This window comes from Leuciscus leuciscus (assembly GCF_965113295.1).
Source record: "Leuciscus leuciscus genome assembly, chromosome: 21".
In the NCBI taxonomy this organism is placed as follows: Eukaryota; Metazoa; Chordata; class Actinopteri; order Cypriniformes; family Leuciscidae; genus Leuciscus; species Leuciscus leuciscus.
The window spans coordinates 30,145,847-30,164,243 of record NC_138745.1 but is presented as its reverse complement, the minus strand read 5'-3'; the positions used below and the strand labels follow the sequence as shown (position 1 = coordinate 30,164,243).

The 18,397-nt window shown below is 36.9% G+C and overlaps 1 protein-coding gene and 1 long non-coding RNA gene across 3 annotated transcripts in view; one reads left to right on the top strand and one right to left on the bottom strand.

Moving 5' to 3' along the window:
• LOC309485242 overlaps positions 1–18,397 on the bottom strand; it is a 46,718-nt gene that overhangs the window by 16,182 nt on the left and 12,139 nt on the right. The window lies entirely within an intron of this gene.
• Positions 346–10,945, top strand: tekt3 (tektin 3). Of its 2 annotated transcripts, none has more exons than XM_082151962.1 (8): positions 346–451; positions 5,140–5,738; positions 6,590–6,673; positions 7,358–7,428; positions 7,554–7,697; positions 7,811–8,033; positions 10,326–10,480; positions 10,624–10,945. In XM_082151962.1, the coding sequence occupies exons 2-8, from the start codon at positions 5,166–5,168 to the stop codon at positions 10,838–10,840; spliced, it is 1,467 nt and encodes a 488-aa protein (XP_082008088.1). In that variant the 5' UTR covers positions 346–451; positions 5,140–5,165; the 3' UTR covers positions 10,841–10,945. The 2 variants fall into 2 exon arrangements, with proteins under 2 accessions (XP_082008088.1, XP_082008087.1); XM_082151961.1 differs by lacking the exon at positions 346–451 and adding an exon at positions 4,269–4,425.

The window sequence follows — 18,397 nt, the reverse complement described above, 5'->3', positions numbered from 1 at the left end:
TGAACTAGTGTCTGAAGTGAAAGAACTCATGAAGCCCTCATGTCCAGGGCTTCATGAGACTGCAACTGCCAATCATTTCCTCTTTCGCTCCCTCTAAAAGAGTTGACAGAGTTAGAAGAAGCTGAGCGGATTCTTCGAAGTGAAGTTGCCAGATGTGTGATGGTAATTTAACTACGTTTTTTGAGAAAAACACGTTTTTCATTCGACACATGACAGGCCAAGTTTGTTTTTAATCTTTTGTAGCATACATTCCACATTGCCTTTTTTGTAACCTATTTGAACATATTTGTTCTATGTTCCTGACTGGAACATAGAACACTGACTGACTGGAATGTTCCTGACTAGGTTGGTTGTTTTGCTGTTGTGGGAGGAGCATCAGTTGAGGCGTGCATTAGAAGGATGCTGACCTTTACTCTAACCAATGAGCTGGCATCTCAGATGAACTGGGCTGGTAAGAAACTGGAAAATGAGCATAAACAAAAAACTGCATGAAATGATTGGCAGTTGCAGTCTCATGAAACCCTGGACATCTAGACGGAGTTCTTTCACTTAGTAGGGCGACAAGATATTGGAAAAACGTACATTGCCGTGTTTTTTTCCCCTGCGATATAAAAATAATTTTACCAGATGATTTGAATAGCTCTATTTGAAAATAATAAATCATTCTAGAATATTCGGGGTGATTTTGTAGGGGAGTGAAGCTGCATAGAAAATATTACACAAATTACAAGCTTAGATAAATACAATAGAAGAAAGAAACAATTGAAATAAGCAGTATGCTACTTTTTTCAAAAAGAATCGCAACTTTTTCAAAAATAATTGCTACTTTTTTCGAAATGAATTGCTACTTTTTTCAAAAAGAATCGCTACTTTTTCAAAAAGAATCGCTACTTTTTTTAAAGAATCGCTACTTTTTTATTTTCACTTTTTAAAAATGCTTTTTTTCAAAATACATCAATACATCAGTATTGAATACAATACAATCAATCAATGCAAACCACTACATTTAAAAAAAAATATATTGCTACTGAATCGCTACTTTTTTCAAAAAGAATCGCTACTTTTTTCAAAAAGAATCGCTACTTTTTTTTAAAGAATCGCTACTTTTTTCAAAAAGAATCGCAACTTTTTTAGAATAGAATCGCTACTTTTTTAGAATAGAATCGCTACTTTTTAAATATGATATTATACATTTATTCAAAATGCATCAATACATCAGTATTGAATCAGTACATAATCAATCAATACAAACACTACATTTAAAAAATAGCTACTTTTCTAATAGAATCGCTAAATTTATTACATTTATAAATGTTATTACTACATTTATTCAAAACGCATTGATACATTAATTCAAAAACAATCTATACATTTATTGAAAACGCAAAACATTATTCAAAAACAATCTACATTTTTCAAAAAGAATCGCTACATCTTTCGAAAAGTCACTACATTTTTCAAAAAGAAACGTTACATTTATTCAAAATGCATTAATACATTTATTCAAAAAGAATCAATATATTTATTCAAATCGCTACATTTATTTAAAAAAGAATCTATACATTTATTCAAGAAGAATCACTACATTTATTTTAAAAGAATGTATACATTTATACATTCCAGGCCATGAAGGCTCTGAGACTCAACGGCAAAGCAATTTTCCTTTAGCATGAGTCAATACATGTCAACACCCTGTTCAGAACTGAGAGACACGAGCCCAGCGCAGGATAAACACACGACACCCAGCCTGAGTCCTGGACGCACTGGGCTGTAACAGGACACACGGGTGATCGTGCTGTGTTAGACAGCCCAGTGTTAGCTCTTCCTGTTGAATGAATCATTGATAAAGCAGCTGTAACCCATCCTCATTGAGGGGGAGTGGAGGTATTGGGGGCCATGCAATAATTAGAAGATGCCCTCTCAACTAATTCACAGATTCATAGCTCAGATTCCCTCCATTCAGGATGATGATTGTATACACAAATAATGGTAGCCATGACAGTGTGGAATTTCTTGATTTATGTCACCAGAGAGAAGTCTGTAGTTTTCATATGAAAGTCCAGTTATGACATCTTGACTGGAGTAATGGCTGCCTGAAATTCAGCCTTGCCATCACAGGAATAAAATACATAAAATATGTTAAAATAGAAAACATTTATTTTAAACTGTCTTTTTAATCAAATCAATTCAGACTTTGACTTCTTTCAGAAACATGAAAAAAAATTATACTCCAAATTTAATTTAATAAGTTATATTTTATCATTTCTTAAAACTGACATTTTGATGTTTTGTCAGTTAACTAAAACATACTTTTTTTTAATGGGCAAAAAAAAAAAAAAAAAAGTAACTGTAAAATCTGTAAAAAAAAAAAAAAAAATCTGTAAAAACGCTAGCGATTCAGTTCCCATACTAGGTACAGGGAAAACTTTCCTGTACTGGGAAAACTGTAAAAGATCTATAACCAGACATTTAATAAAATACTGTTAAATGTACAGTTTTTAAAACAGAACAAATCGAATTATAATTCACAGTGAAAAACTGTAAACTGACATTCCTAGAATTCCCTGCGGGACATTTCATATTTAAAGGTATTTAAAAAAAAAACTAAACAAAAAAAACATTTAGAAATGTATAGAAACATGCACTGTAAAAAATTTCTAACCTCTCCAAGTCAAAATTTTCTAGTGACTGGTCACATCTAAATTTTTTAATTGGCCCAAGTGCAATTCTTGTTGCAATAGTCTGTTAACATTGGCTCAATGAGAAATAACACGTCAGGCTAATTGAAAAATTGACCAGTCACTAGAAATGTTTGACTTGGGGTCGGGGATGTAATTTTTTTTTTACAGTGTGGTTAACACTTTATATAAATTACTTCACTCCATCTGGACACTTCATTTCAAATATAAGTAATGCTATCCTCTAGACAGGACGAAGCATCAGTCAACACATACAGCTTTCAGCAGAGGTGCTACTCGCTTTACACTCAACATTTACATTCTCACTTCCAGCTGTGTTTCCTGTCCAGATGTGCCACACCTCTGCGGCAAGATCTCGAGCCCATTTCATTTGTGAAATATTAACTGTGCATTTTCACTGCACACAGAAAATAGACCCATCCCCATCTCCTCTGGACATGAATTGCTTTCTCATTACACCAAACACCTTGGGTTAGATGGTCGGTGGAGACAAAAGTATAAGCAGTACTGAAACACTCAGGAATCAAACATTGAAGTCTCAGCCTTTAGTGTATCATCACATCTGAAACATTAGACTACTGACATGGAGATCTGCAATCTCAGACATCAGCCCTGAATGCAAAGTTGAGGATGATTGCCCTCACTACTCTTTACAGTTGCAAATGAAAACACAGTATGAGACAACAGGTCTTCACAGGCCGGCTGTGCGGCGAAACTGGGTTTGCACAAAAAAAAAAAAAAAAAAAAAAAAAATGATGCCAATACTCGCAGTGATGTTAGGTGTAAAGTGCTGTTTATTGACAGTGCTTGAGAGGTGAAACAGTCCCAGGAAAAAAAGACCAAAGCTATATACAAAAGTAACAAAGAAAAGAAAAATGGCAAACAAAAGCTGCACAAAAATAACTAAGAAAAGATGTATAGATAAGAGTCTAGATAAGTATCTATATACAGTACACGCAAACTTCGTCAAAGGTAAAGGATTGCTCACTGCACCACAATTTGCACGCTCGCTCGCCATACATTAGTTTGGATGAAAACTAAATTATGAAAATTGTGAATGAAAACAAATCACATTGGACTTTAAGCATGCTTGGCATTCAATGGCACAAAGATAAATGATAATGTCTCTCAGAGGATCACAATGACCCTTTGTCCCAGTTCATCCACGGCTGATCAATTCGACCCTGTTGAACTATGTTACTGCTAGTTCATGTATTCTGAATGGTTTCTAGACAGACACTGCAATAACTCACCAGGGGGTATGGCTGCCCAGAAAGCATGACATGAGAATATTTTGTGTTCATACTGTATAGACAGATGCATTGAATTATTTTACCCAAGATATTTTTAGAAAAAATAATAATAATGTGATCTCAATCATATGGGCTATATTATTTTAAATAAAACAAATGTATATGTGTTAGCTGTTTTTTTCATGCAACTATATATGTGTGTGTGTGTGTGTTTGGTTGCTATACCCGCCTCTAAACCAGAAGAGTTGAATAACTGTGCTTTCGACTGAGCTCTTACAGAAGTGATTCGCGGAATGACGACCTGTGAAGGGCTTATCTATGAATAATGCACAACAGGGCCGTTTGAGATCTCTCGCGCATGCGTAGAGTTCTCCACTGTTCTGCACACAGGTGCGCGCATTCACCTGTCAACGGTGCACAGACTGCACACATGTGCGCGAGCGCTTCATGCGAATGACTCATTCAAACACACGGTGAGTTTAGAACCCTTTTTTATTAAACTCATAGCCTATATAGATGTTTACAGATTATCTTGCTCGAGTTAATTGGTCGGTTTGATTTTTTCTTTGATTTGGCGCATTTTGGACACGATATTAGGTTAATATTACGATATTAAAACGATACCATGCAAATTAATGTTCTGTGACCATGTTTAATTGAATTTACACGTATCATTTGTCACAGCGAATTACAATTAGGCGAATATTTGCATATTGTCTCTTTCAGCACTTAAGTAAATTAACAGATACACAAATTAATATATTACATTTATAGCTTCTTCTAAGCGTATAGGATATTAATGGTTCGCCGATGCCTTGCATGTCCTATAAGTAGTAACAAGTTATGATAACTTTAATTAATAACATTAACAAATATTAAATAAAGATGAACAGAATGCACATTCAAATTGTTAAATTATATTACTTTGATATCTATATTTTTCCATAGGCTATACTGTATTGTGACCGGGGCTAGTTGTCACATTTTTACTGCAGTGCACATAAATAATCAATTTAATGAATTAATAAATGTTTAATTTGCTCTATTTGACATTATCACTAAACTATTTAATGCAGTCTGATGTTAAGGCCAGATGCCAAATGAGACACACACACATGCAGCCCAGGAATGTTAACCACAAAATCACACCACACACATTCCAAAGCAGATTCTGTTCTATTTTCCAGGGAAAAGGTGGCTAATTGATTAACACATGGAGCTAATTGGATCCACCCAGATGGCCACTTATGCTCGGCCCAAAACCAGCCACTTCTTGCCGGCCATATCCACCACAGCATCCAGTTATAGGAGCCATCAGCAGGCCATTACCCTCAACCAGAATTCAAACATGCCCTGGAGGACTAATTCTTACTTTAGAAGTGGCAGCGCTATCCCGACCGTATCAGCACTTCAAAGAGACAACCTGGACTTAGTCCGGGCCAAAACCATGTTCTACCCCTCTAACAGGACGGCTCTCAGTTCACGATATATGCCAGAGGACTGGTACAAGTCTAACCAGAGTAACTACAGGGAGTCAGAGTCGTCCCGGAACAGTGCCGAAAGGCTTCGAAGAGACACGATACGACTGATTCAGGATAAGGACCAGCTGACTCGCAGAACTCAGGACTCCACCAGCAAGAACATTGGAGAAAGACTGAACGACATCAGCTTCTGGAGGTCTGAGCTCAATCATGAGATAGACAACATGGTGACAGAGATATCAGTACTGACGGATGTGAAAAGAAGGCTGGAAAGAGCACTAGCTGAGACAGAAGGGCCACTGCAGGTGATATATTTATATATAATATAGTTTACTACATTAATTTAGTGTGATTAATCTGCAACAGCATGAAAGTCAATGGTAAATTGAGTTATTTAACTTTAATTAACATTAATTAACCTAATTCATAAACAAACATCACATTTACACATTTCGCCTCTGGAAAAATAGCTAAAGGCCATCTTGTTTTTACTATTGTAACAAATCTTCCATCAGTGCTTGGAAAGCGGCACAGCTCTAGTGGTCTGTAGTCAGTTACACACCTAATTTGGGTCATGGTGATAGCTGAAGACACAGTAACTAGAAAAGCCCACAGTAGAGTGTCAGGTGACCCATTGTTAGAAACCACTTGGTAACAGAACCTTTATGGGTGTAAGATATACACACTCAATCACACACACTGAGCACTAGATCTACACTGACCTCAGTGTGTTCCACCTCTGTCTTTACAGAGTTACCCGTCTGAGTCACAGTAAGAGACTGTTTCCATAGAGACCACAGTGACTACTAGTGTTGTGCTGGATGAGTTCCAAATTAGTGTAGAGTCACTGCCGCCACCTCACAGGACTGACCACGAGAATGATCACAAGATGTTTCCATAGTGACGTGATTGCTTACTAGAGCTTCCGTTGTCACATTTGTGAGGAGTGAGGAGGTGTATTATGTAATATCCTGTCATTATTAAAACTACATTTGTTTTTGGCGCTGTTATATCTAGTTCTGAACACTGTAAAAAAAAAATATATATATATATATATATATAAAATTAATAATAATAATTATATATATATATATATATATATATAATTAAAAAATATATATAATTATCTACATTAATTACTTTCTTTCCTCTCCAGGTGTCTCAGGAATGTTTGTTCCACAGGGAGAAAAGGATGTCCATTGATCTGGTTCATGATGATGTAGAGAGAGATTTGATTAAGGTGAGCCTTTATCTAAACCAAAAAACAAGCTCAAATATCAGTAATGAATCAAGGATTTTGAGGAGCTTTCTTAAGCAATGTGTTTTCCATTCGATTGCATCAAATGTAATACATGGCTCTCTGGAATGTGATTCTGATTGGTCAATGGAGTCTCTTCACAGACTGTGATGATGCGTTTCCACAGTTAGCAAAGTTTTTTTTAAATATTTTCAATTAACTATTTCCTTGCCAGCTTTTTTTTTCCTTCCTAGCTTCATGCATTCTTTTTTTTTTATCAACACTTAAGTACGTTTCATAAAAAAGCAACCTTTTGTACAAAAAGCTGAGAAAATCATGCTTTTGTCAAAGTTTTTGCCTGGATTAGAGCCAGAACGATGATCAAAAACATAGAGTGAGTAAATTTATCTTTTTCTTTTGCTAAAAGGGAACAAATATTTGTTGTAATTTCTTATTCATTAACTATGATGACTTCTGCTTCTGAGAACCCCCAAAATGTGAAAAAAGGGTCCATTCTAAGCATTATGAGGTCAAATATTTTATATGACCACAACCAGTCCTAGGCAACTGATGCTCAAGTAAGCTGTGTTTGTTTCATGTCTCAATTACAGATCAATCCATTAACTCACATAGGAAAAAAAGTAGTTGTAATTTCTATTTGCTAAATAAAATTTTGCCTTTTTACAGGAAGTAGAGGTGATTAAGTCATGTCAGGAGAGAATGAGGCGACATTTAGAGCGAGCTATTGCTCAACTAGCGTGAGTCTCTAAATAACCATACAATTTTGCTTTCAATTTTAAAATGACGTATACCTAGTTTGACAAATGATAATGGCGTCTTTGAAACACAATGCATGTGTGGTTCTACTGATTAATATCCTCAGGTCGAATCGTGCAGCACAGCACGAGCTGGAGAGAGATTTGAGTGACAAGGTAACAGCTCAGAGAATCGATGACAGGTGTCACCATCTCAGGAACACCTCTGACGGAATCAGCTACTATAGAGGAATCGATCGCCTGGACCCATCGTGAGCTTTGTTTTATTTAAAAAACAACAATGAAGTCCAATGAATGATATGAGTCTGGATTTTTCTTAATAATAAATCAATGTTAGAATTGACTTTCTTTATGGTCTCAACAGTATCAGTCTTCCAGACTCCTGGTCGAAGTTCACCGATGACAACATCCTGCATTCTCAGAGCCAACGCGCCGCATCTCACAAACTCCGTGATGAGATTGAGATTCTGCTCAATGCCACTTCAAACGAGATGTGGAACCAGTTTAACACCGTAAACGTGTCATTCACCAACCGTATCTCTGAGACGGCAGACACCAAGAACAGTCTGCAAGCTCATCTGGCCAAGGTAACCACAGGATGCTGAACGTTGCGTCATTACTTTTAACCGCTCTTTTAAGGGCACGTATTCATAAAGAATCTTAATGCAAAGAGTAGCTCCTAGTGACAAAATTCTAAGAAAATTCTTAGAAATGTGGGCGTTTACTCTTAAAATTAAAGAAAAAATCCTAGTAAAGAAAAAAGTAATTCAGAAAGCATCTTAACCCTTAAAAGAGGTCTTAAGGTCAAAATTGTTAGGAGCATGGACGAGGACTTTTAGAAGGGTTAAGAGTTTCTTTAGCAGAGGAGAAAATGGCAGAAAGACGAAGAGGAAGAAGAAATGTGTTGAAGACAATGAATGACAGTGAGTTAATAAGACGCTATAGATTAGATCGTGCAGGGATCATGTTTGTGACTGATCTTATTAGAGATGCGCTAACATCTCCGACACAGCACAGAAATGCCATAGCGCCAGAAATGAAAGTAATCACTACATTACGATATTTGGCAACTGGGAAAATTCCATGTTTGATACATTAAAACCAACATTCAAACCAACATTCAAACCATCACTTAAATAGACATGCCAGCAATCAGTGTAATTGGAAAGAGTGGAAATTTTTTTTATCATTCTAAGCCAATCAAATACCTTATAGGAAATTAACAGCATGGTAAAAAAAAAAAAAAAGGATTTATAAACCCATAATGTGTGTGTGTGAGAACGGTCAAATAGGAAAAATTACACACGTAATTTCAAAGTGAAGGCTTAGAATAGACCCTATACTTAAAATCACTTTTTTTTTTTTTTCCTTCTTGGACAACCAACCAATCACAGTCTTCAAAAGATTGTGTCATACATAGCAACGGGGTCAACCCCACCTCCTTACTAAGATGAAAGTTTTTGTCTTTTCCTTACTCAGAGTTGCTCTCAGATCGGTCCCGAATCACTTTTAAGCTAAGACTCCTACGTAAAAGTGTTTAAGCTAAATTAAGAGTTTTCTTAGAGGATTCTTAGAATCTTTATGAATACGGGCCCTGGTCTTTAGCAGTTCGTTTTTATTTGACCTCATCTCAAAAGCAATGCATTAAAGTAAATATAAGGGAATTTGCAAATTGTAAAATAAAGAAGTCAATAGTCAAAACAGTCACAAATAATTATTATTATAGATACAAAAAAGCATGATGTTTGTCAAGTTTTTTTGCATAAAAAAGGTCACAACAGGTTCACAGAACAATCCATACTGCAAAGTGATGTATGTATTGATTGATTGATTGATACACAATGTATGTCAGTCTAAAATTATCCAGGTCCTTCAGTCACTTTTGAAGGTAAACTTTTATCTTAGATATATACAAACTGGAATAACAGTAGTATTCGTCTCATGTTGTTTAGTAATAATAGGATGTATACTACTTCCTCCTTACTTCACTTTCACTGGATAGGACCCAAAGTAAACGCCCTTTTCTTTGCCTACTTGTGTATGCTGTAAAGATGTAGATGGGAAGCTCTGGAGTCTATTGTAGATGACTGTAGGTTAATGAAGGACATGAAGAAGCTCTGTCAGCTGTCCATAATGTTTAAGCCCTTGACGGCTGCAATCAGAGGCATGAGGTAACCAATAAACAACCATCATTCATGATGGTGATTGGTCAAAATGAGATTACTTCAAAATGTCTTCGTGAGGGAGCGTGTCTATGTAAGAGATGTCTCTGTAACTACACTTGATCCTGACCCATTATGTATTTATGTGGATAACGGGCCTACTGTAACGAGGAGAACTATAAAGTCCTTTCAGATACCTTACACATCAATCAGTTTAATGACATTTTGAAGTTAATTTAACATTGGTTATAACTTTCTAATCTAGCATGCTTAAATGTTTTATACAAATTTACTCTACAGCTTGGCAAACCAAATAATTAGTAAGGAAGATCATTTGTAGAATTACATTTTCTGTAAAGAACAAATTAAATCAAGTTTTGTGGCATTTTGAATTCTATTAAGTAATTTACAAATAAAATAAAAAAAATAAACAAAAAGCCGAATTTGTCCTGCTTACCCAGAGGTAAAATTTCTGCTTTGTCCTGGCATGGCTGTGTGGGTGGGTGGGAAATTTGCCCAGAAGAGAGCAATACCAACCTAATTTCAGATTAAAGTGCTTTAGACTGTCAATTATGATATACACTAGAAATAAGTGTACCTGACTGGACCATTTTAACTTTGAGAAGGGCCGGGAAGTCGGACACAGAGAATAAGTGGCTTTGTCACTTATTCAATCAACTCTCATTCTCTCTCTTGCTTTCTTGTTTCCACATTCAGACTCTTCAGGAAATCTTCCAGACTGAGATGCTGATTGAAGCTTTAAAAAAGGCAATCCGAGACAAAGAGAACCCACTTAAAGTGGCCCAAACCCGCCTGGAAGAGAGGACTCGCAGACCCAACGTTGAACTCTGCAGAGACAACCCTCACCATAGGTAACCTATTAAGTCAATAAAAACAAGCAAACAATATTTGTGTTAACTGTCATGAAAAGGTCTTGATACATGTACAGACAACTAATGTTTTGTAAAATCAAACACAAAAAGCTCTGTTCTCCTTGTCTTTCCCTTGGTCTCAGGTTGATTACAGAAGTGAGGGAGATTGAAGACACCATTCATAAGCTGAGACAGAGATTGATGGAGGCCGAGAACACCCTGCAGACCCTGGTGAAGACGAAAGTTACTCTGGAGCATGACCTGTCAATCAAGGCCAACTCTCTGTTCCTGGATCAGGAAAAATGCATGAGCATGAGGAAGAGCTTTCCCAGCACTCCTCGTCTAGTCGGATACACCTAGATCCTCCAGAACCTTCTCTAAAAGCTGCTTAACCATTAATCTAGAAAATTTTGATGTTTAAAACATAAACTGCAAGATTATTGTGAGAATAGGTTGACAGTTTATACTTAAAGGAGAAGTTCACTTTTGAAAAAACTTTTGCTGATAATTTACTCACCCCCATGTCATCCAAGATGTCCATGTCTTTCTTTCTTCAGTCGAAAAGAAATTAAGGTTTTTGATGAAAACATTCCAGGATTTTTCCACATATTATGGATTCCATTGGGACCCAAACGGTTCAAGGTCCAAATGACAGTTTCATTGCCGCTTCAAAGGGCTTTAAACGATACCAGACGATGAATAAGGGTCTTATCTAGCGAAACGATCGGTCATTTCAAAAATAAAATAAAAAGTTGACGTTTTATAAGCACAAATGTTCGCCTTGCTCTGTTCTGTGATGCGCGTTCGTGACGTCACGTAATACGCAATTACGTTGAAAAGGTCAAGTTTGATGTGTTTACAAATGTGCGGAAGGAGGACCATATAAACATTTTCAAATGTATTTGTGTCAGTTTATCGTTTAAAATGCCCATTTCGTGTGCGCATCCTGAGTGTTTTAATATTAAAAAGCCAAAAAGAACATTTTCTTCAATTTTTCAAGCGTGACCTTTTCAACGTAATTGCGTATTACGTGACGTCACGAACGCGCATCACAGAACAGAGCAAGCCGAACATTTGTGCTTATAAAACGTCAACTTTTTATTTTATTTTTGAAATGACCGATCGTTTCGCTAGATAAGACCCTTATTCATCGTCTGGTATCGTTTAAAGCCCTTTGAAGCGGCAATGAAACTGTCATTTGGACCTTGAACCGTTTGGGTCCCAATGGAATCCATAATATGTGAAAAAATCCTGGAATGTTTTCATCAAAAACCTTAATTTCTTTTCGACTGAAGAAAGAAAGACATGGACATCTTGGATGACATGGGGGTGAGTAAATTATCAGCAAAAGTTTTTTTAAAAGTGAACTTCTCCTTTAAGTCCTCTTAATTAAGTGGATTGAAATCTTATACCTCACTATTATTGCTTCACTTACGGTAATTAGGTTAAACACACCATAATGATTAAGGGCTTTCGCACCGGAGGAACCTTTTCATAGTTCCTATAGAACTATTGTCGGAAGTACCCGGTTTTTGGCATGTTCGAACCGCAGGAACTAGGAACGATTTTAGTTCTAGGAACTCCTTTCGGAAGAACTAATTTAGCTCCTACTTCAGAGTAGAGTCTAATGGTGAGTTCAAGTCATCTCGTAAAGATCGTATCTACGAGTTGAATGCACATGCACAATGTCGTAAATACGAGTGGGAAGCTCAGGATTTTCTTTGAGCCCCTATCTTTACAAGTTGTGGGTGTGTCAGTGAGAAACATGGCGGAATACCACAATTAAAGGTATTTAGCAGTGATATTGCTAGACTTTTCTATTTACAGCAAAGTAAGCTAATTGCCTGCACAGAATATGATGGCATTACAATATAAAAAAATTTATGTAACAATAATGTTTGCAGTGGCTTCATAAATTAATGAAAAACATTTTAAAAAAAACTAAAGTAGGCTACACCTGATTTCTTTGTTCTTCATTTTCTAGAACTAGAGTTTAAAGAACCTTGCTGTATTTTTGTGTAATTAATTAAGAGAAAGTACACCGCCATCTTACTCTGACAAAATGTGACTTGAACACACCTGCCGCCATAAACACGACTTCCCACACGAACTTCCCAGGAGGACTTGAACGCACTATATCCCGGCACTATAGACCCTTTTACTGTTTGTACACAATGATGACGTATGCGCGCGCACATTGGCAACGGAAGTATGGCGAGAATCAGCAGCGTGTCAAGCTACGCGAGCGGATTAAACGACAGACGCGAGCATTTTTTATTATGTCCTCGCTCCAATCAACACGTTTAATCGCCTGCAGCCACTCTTCTGACACGGCCGTGATCCTGTCGGAATAATATAAAACTTAAGCCCCTTGGTGGAATATCGTTAGTGCAACCGTAAACGCAACAACCAGACATTTTGATGCTGGGAAACCGTTTTGATAAATTTTCGGAGTTGCTAACACGTTAGAGCCAGTGGGGAGAAACACCACTTCCGTTGCCAAAATGCGCACACAGCTATTTGATCACGTGGGCTGTAAAAGGGTCTATAGGAACTACCAGTGACGTAAGTGACACTGATTGGTCAAACGCACGCGAAAGACCAGCATCCGCCATTTTTTAAAAAGCCGTGTGTAAACACACAGATTATAGCCTATATTTACTCCACAAACTAACTCTATGAACATGGAAACCGCGATAGATGGGCCTATTAACCTTTATGCTACGGAGAATATCCAACGCAACTTTGAGCGGACCAAAAGAAACGTATTTCTGCTCATCTACCACACGGCAAACGATAATCCCTTCATATACTGTCTAGTGTCTACTTTCTTTGTATAACAGTTCTATTTAATAACGTGTTAGATCGTAAACTAATGAACACTGCTAATGCGAAATTTGTGTGCTCCGGCTGGCGTTCAAAAAATAAAGGTCCGCCGCGCTGTCAAAATAAGTCACAACAACAAGCGCGGCTTACGTCACTTCAGAGTTCCTACGAACGCAAACAGTCAAATGTTCGTAGGGGAACCATTCGTTCTCGGGGAACAGCTAGTTCCTAGAACTAACCGGTGCGAAAGCCCCTATTGTAGGCTAATGATTAGAAATTATTGTCTCTTGTAGTCTACTTTGACTGTCTGGATTTAAAAAATCAATAATCCCTGAACTGCTAGAAAAATAGTAAAATTGTCCTTTAGTGAAATAACTTTATTTGCACCACTCAATATTATATTTACCATGCATAAAGCCTAAAGTTGATTCTAGTGTTGTCACATGGAAATGAAGTATAGAGGAAAAACTTGTTCCATAAAAAATAAATAAATAAATTGTGTTGTGCTCTTTAAAAATTACTGGCCATTAAGCGGGGAAATAAAGTGATTTGAGCAGTGAATGCACCTTTAATCAGATTAGTAGTGCTCCTTGTTAGTCTTATTAGAAAACATTAATACATTTAGGCCTAATACAAAGCTAAGTTCATCGGTTATCTTAAGAGCTCCAGACATCTGTTGAACTGAGGTCTGATTTCTACACCAGTGTGACATGATTCTGACAGTTTGCAGACAGTGGACACGACACCTTGCTTTTGTTTGTTTAGTTCAGAGGTCCACTTGAGGGCTGTCACTGATAAAGTGATCTTTACTCCACACTTCCCTGAGTTTACCAAAGCACAGTGGATCTGTAGTTCTCATGTTCTTTTGAAGTACAAACACACACTTCAGAAGCAGATGCCACAGGCAAGCAGACTCATTGTTAAGTATACACACAGCATCTGGGTTTATTGATTCAGAGGGGAGCGTGTTTTCTCCTGTATACAACACATTGGTGTTCTGCTCAAAGACACACTTCAAACTCTTTACATATAAATTAAAGTCTGCTCTGTAGTCTGAATGTTTTACAGTACAAAATGAATGGTAGTGTAGGTTGCATGCAAGTAATTGTGATTACATTTTCATCACATGCAAGTATAACTGACAGCAACAGACTCTCTTGAGCAACCCCATGCAAATGCCTTGCTTTGAAACACTATTTTGACAGCTCGGGTTGCTTATTGTGGGTCCTGAACCTTCAATCTTCTGGTTCCCAAATAACATCTAACACCACATCTCATCAGTTTTCCCATTCAGTGACTGACTGTTCTCTTATCCCATCTGCTGCTAAAGAATGTGCACCAATTAAATATTAAAATCCCCAGTTCTCTCTTCTTTTCAGGTTTCTTATCATGGCTGTGAAAGTCTTCCTGACTATATCGAGTTCACAGTGGTCCTTAGAGTCTCAGATGTTTGCTACAATCATCAGACATGAGCAAACTTGTTTTCCACACGTCTGAATAAGAGCTCCATTTCAGAGCCTGATCCAAATAACCAACCTTGACCTTTGAAATATTGCAGGAATTTGTTGCTTAAGACAAATATGACTCTGTTTGATCGGATGTTGACATAAAAAGGAGTTTCTGGAGACATTATAATGGGTTACTTACTGCTGAATGGTTTGGCAATTTTCTCAGATAATATTATTTGCTTTTCAGGATTTATGGAATCTTCATGCAGGGTTATGAGAAGGTTGTAAAACCTGCTGGCCAGTTTTCAGTGTCAGCTTGGCTTCATTCGCCACCTTACTGTCACATCTGAAGTGTGGTTCTCATGGTTTCCAGCAAAGAAAACATACAGATAAAACATTAGAGTGGGCCCTGCCAGCCCAGGAGAGTCATCCGGTGGCCAGCTGTGCCTGAAATTTAAGTTGGATCCCACGGTTCTCTTCTCACTGACTTTTACACACAGACCACCACTTTAGACCATGATATGTGCCAACAGTACAGTCTCGATGTATTCATGTATCAGTTAGAATCTCAGTGTGGTCCAAACACAGCTGGACACTGATGAAAAGGTGCAAACGTTCGCTTTGCACAGAGTTTACAATCTTGAAAGTCGCCCAGGTCAATAAAAATGCCACGGAACTGTGTTTGTGACTTTCAACTTTAACTGAGGTTGAAGTGAGTCTTCATGACTCTGGTTCTGATTTAAATTCCACTTAACGATTCTGATACCATTATAATTCTTTTAGCACTTTTGAGGGAGCAAATTACTGATTTGCAAGTCTTTTTGACTGAATCATTAAAAAGAATTGGCTCATAAGAGCTGTTCATGAATCACCATAATATGATGTGTCGAATTATACAACAGTTAGTTATGGTCCTCGAGGTGGATTAGCTGAGTGACGTTCCAATTTTGCTAATATCCAACAGCACTGGGACTTTTGTCCAGTTATATTGTGACATCTGGAATCACATACTTTCCTATATATTAGGCGAAAAACAGTATGTGACAAAAGAATTCACAGTACTCATAAAAGAGTAGGCAAAAAGTACTCGGATGACCTACTACTTCCGGTGAGATTCTGAAGTGTGCATACAATGGACACTTAACAATCCCATGATGCCATGGCAGAGGATTTGTGAATGACAGTGAAGCGACGCAACTGACACTGGTAGGTCACATGATAATGACAACATGGTGAATGTAGCATGTCTGAATTACATTCATACTACACATACTACACGCAATTATATAGAACAAACTTTTTAACGGTCACGAAGTAGTCACTTATTCAAAGTAAATACTCAAGAGACTATGTGATTTTGGACGGAGCCTTATTGATCCAGGAACAAATGTTACTTATGCGTTAACAATGCAATCATTCACTCAGGCATTTATTCATTCATTAAAGCGTTTCGTTCAAAAACACATTCATTTAGGAATAAAAGAGACTGTTTTGTGTGAATCATTTAATTATTCACTCAAGCGATTCGTTCAAAAACACTGATTCAATCAGGAACAAAACAGACTTGTGAGTCGTTGAGACATTCAATCAACCCATGTTGCTCTGAGACACGTAACAGTTCCACTGTTTCTATGTTTGGAACTATTTGAGTTGGTGAAACAAAAATAGATAAAGTAACTTGCAATATTGTGTCAGCTAGTTTTGTTTTCAGCTAGCAAAGTTTTAGTTTTGCGCTGTAGAGTCAATAGTGATGGAAACACTGTAACTTAGTAGTGTTCTTTTCAAAACCCCCACAAAAACTATTTGATTGTGTCAATAAATAAAGAAGTAAACGATGTCCATACTCAGTCGATCAGTAATGTAGTTTTGAGTAGAAAATATGTATGACCGTGAGGACAAGGAAGATGTTTCCATTCCCAATTATCACTCCCCTGACATATCTATCCTCCCTTCTCTCCATTCCAGAAAGCAATCCAGAGCCCACTCATTCTGAAACAGCCTCTACCATTGTGTATTTCACATTACCGAGCTCTTAAAATCTCTCAGCATTACATAATTAGAGTTACTGACAGAGGAGAGGCTCTCTGGTTCCACCTTCTCTCTCTTTCACTCTTCTTCTTTACATCTATGTCAAGACCACATACCTCAAGCCCGAACTTTAGCTGGGGACGTGCATGCTTTTCTCTTCTCAACAAAACATATGATTCAGTGGACACAAAAATAACTGGCCTTAGCCCTCTCCTCTTAACCCTGTCCTCAGAGAATGTACTCTGGAATCTTCACTACAGTCTTGACATATTCAGCCTTTATTTTTAACATCCAACCAGCAAGCCAACTCTTTTCTCATTAGAGTCCTCTCATTAGATCTCCACATCTCTCTGTAGAGACGTACAACACAGGGATTACAGTATCCTCTTTCATATCAATATTTTAGCATTGATGATTTGGTGAGCACCACAGCTGAATGCATTTAGACTATGAAATGCATTTAAAAAGAAATTCATTTTATTTTACTATAGAAAATCAATGGTTTTGCCATGGTCTTTGGACACCATAACAGAATAATGGTATTTTTTAAATACTTTGGAGAACCATAAATACCATGGTACATGAATATTGGTAATCATTCAGCACCATGGTATATCTAAAACACTATTGCATTATCCCCCAAAAAATTGTGACGCTGCTTTGGAACAATATTGTAAAAAACACGTTGAAATTGAAATAAATACCATAATTGTAACATGGTACTACCTAGATATGTTTTTGTAAAGAACACTACCATTGAAAAGTTTGGGGTCAGTAAGATATGTTTTTATGTTGGAAGAACTTGAGACAGTAAAATGCATTTAAAATGTTACAAAAGATTTATATTTGCTGTTATTTTATTTATCAAAGAATCTTGATTTATTTTTATTTTTTTATGTATCCTCAACAAAATTATCAAATGCATCAAGAAATATTTCTTGAGCACAAAATCAGCATATTTGATTTTTTTTTAAGGATCATGTGACTTAATGATGCTGAAAATTCAGTGTTGCCATCATAGAAAAATTAAATTTTTAAATATATTAAAATAGAAAACATATATTTTAAATTGTAATAATATTTCACAAAATTACATAAGATATTTCCTCCAAAAACATTTGACAAAAATCTTACCTTACCGACTCTATTGAATGGCATTGTAAATCGGAGGTGATTCCCTATAACAGCACAAAACGACCAGAGATAAATGCATTGTGCTTCAATTTCTGCAAATAAATATACAGGCTCTTCTACATTCTCATATCTATTAAACTTGCTACCACAGAAACAGTGGTGCCAGTCTATGACAATACAATATATTTCAGGTGCATCCAATAATGATAATGACCTCAGGGTTGAGTGAGCGCAGGGCTGAAGTAAAGGATGCATTCTGTGTCAGGAAATAGTTCACATTCTACAACAATATGCTGTACAGAGTACAATGAAAAAGGAGAGAGCAAGTTTTCCTTGAAATGGAGGCCCTCAAACCACAAAATTATTAGCTGGGACAAGTCATATGTAACATAAAACAGGAAATCTGAAGTAGACACGATATGCAGACCCAACTGCCCTGTTTAACTGCAGTTAGACCACAACGGGTAGAAAGGGAATCCCT

Excerpts from the sequence above, each read along its gene's own strand:
- tekt3 (XM_082151962.1), top strand. The coding sequence starts at position 5,166 with ATGGAGCTAATTGGATCCACCCAGATGGCCACTTATGCTCGGCCCAAA. Across the intron at positions 6,674-7,357 it reads TAGAGAGAGATTTGATTAAG|GAAGTAGAGGTGATTAAGTC; the intron begins GTGAGCCTTTAT and ends GCCTTTTTACAG. Across the intron at positions 10,481-10,623 it reads AGAGACAACCCTCACCATAG|GTTGATTACAGAAGTGAGGG; the intron begins GTAACCTATTAA and ends CCTTGGTCTCAG.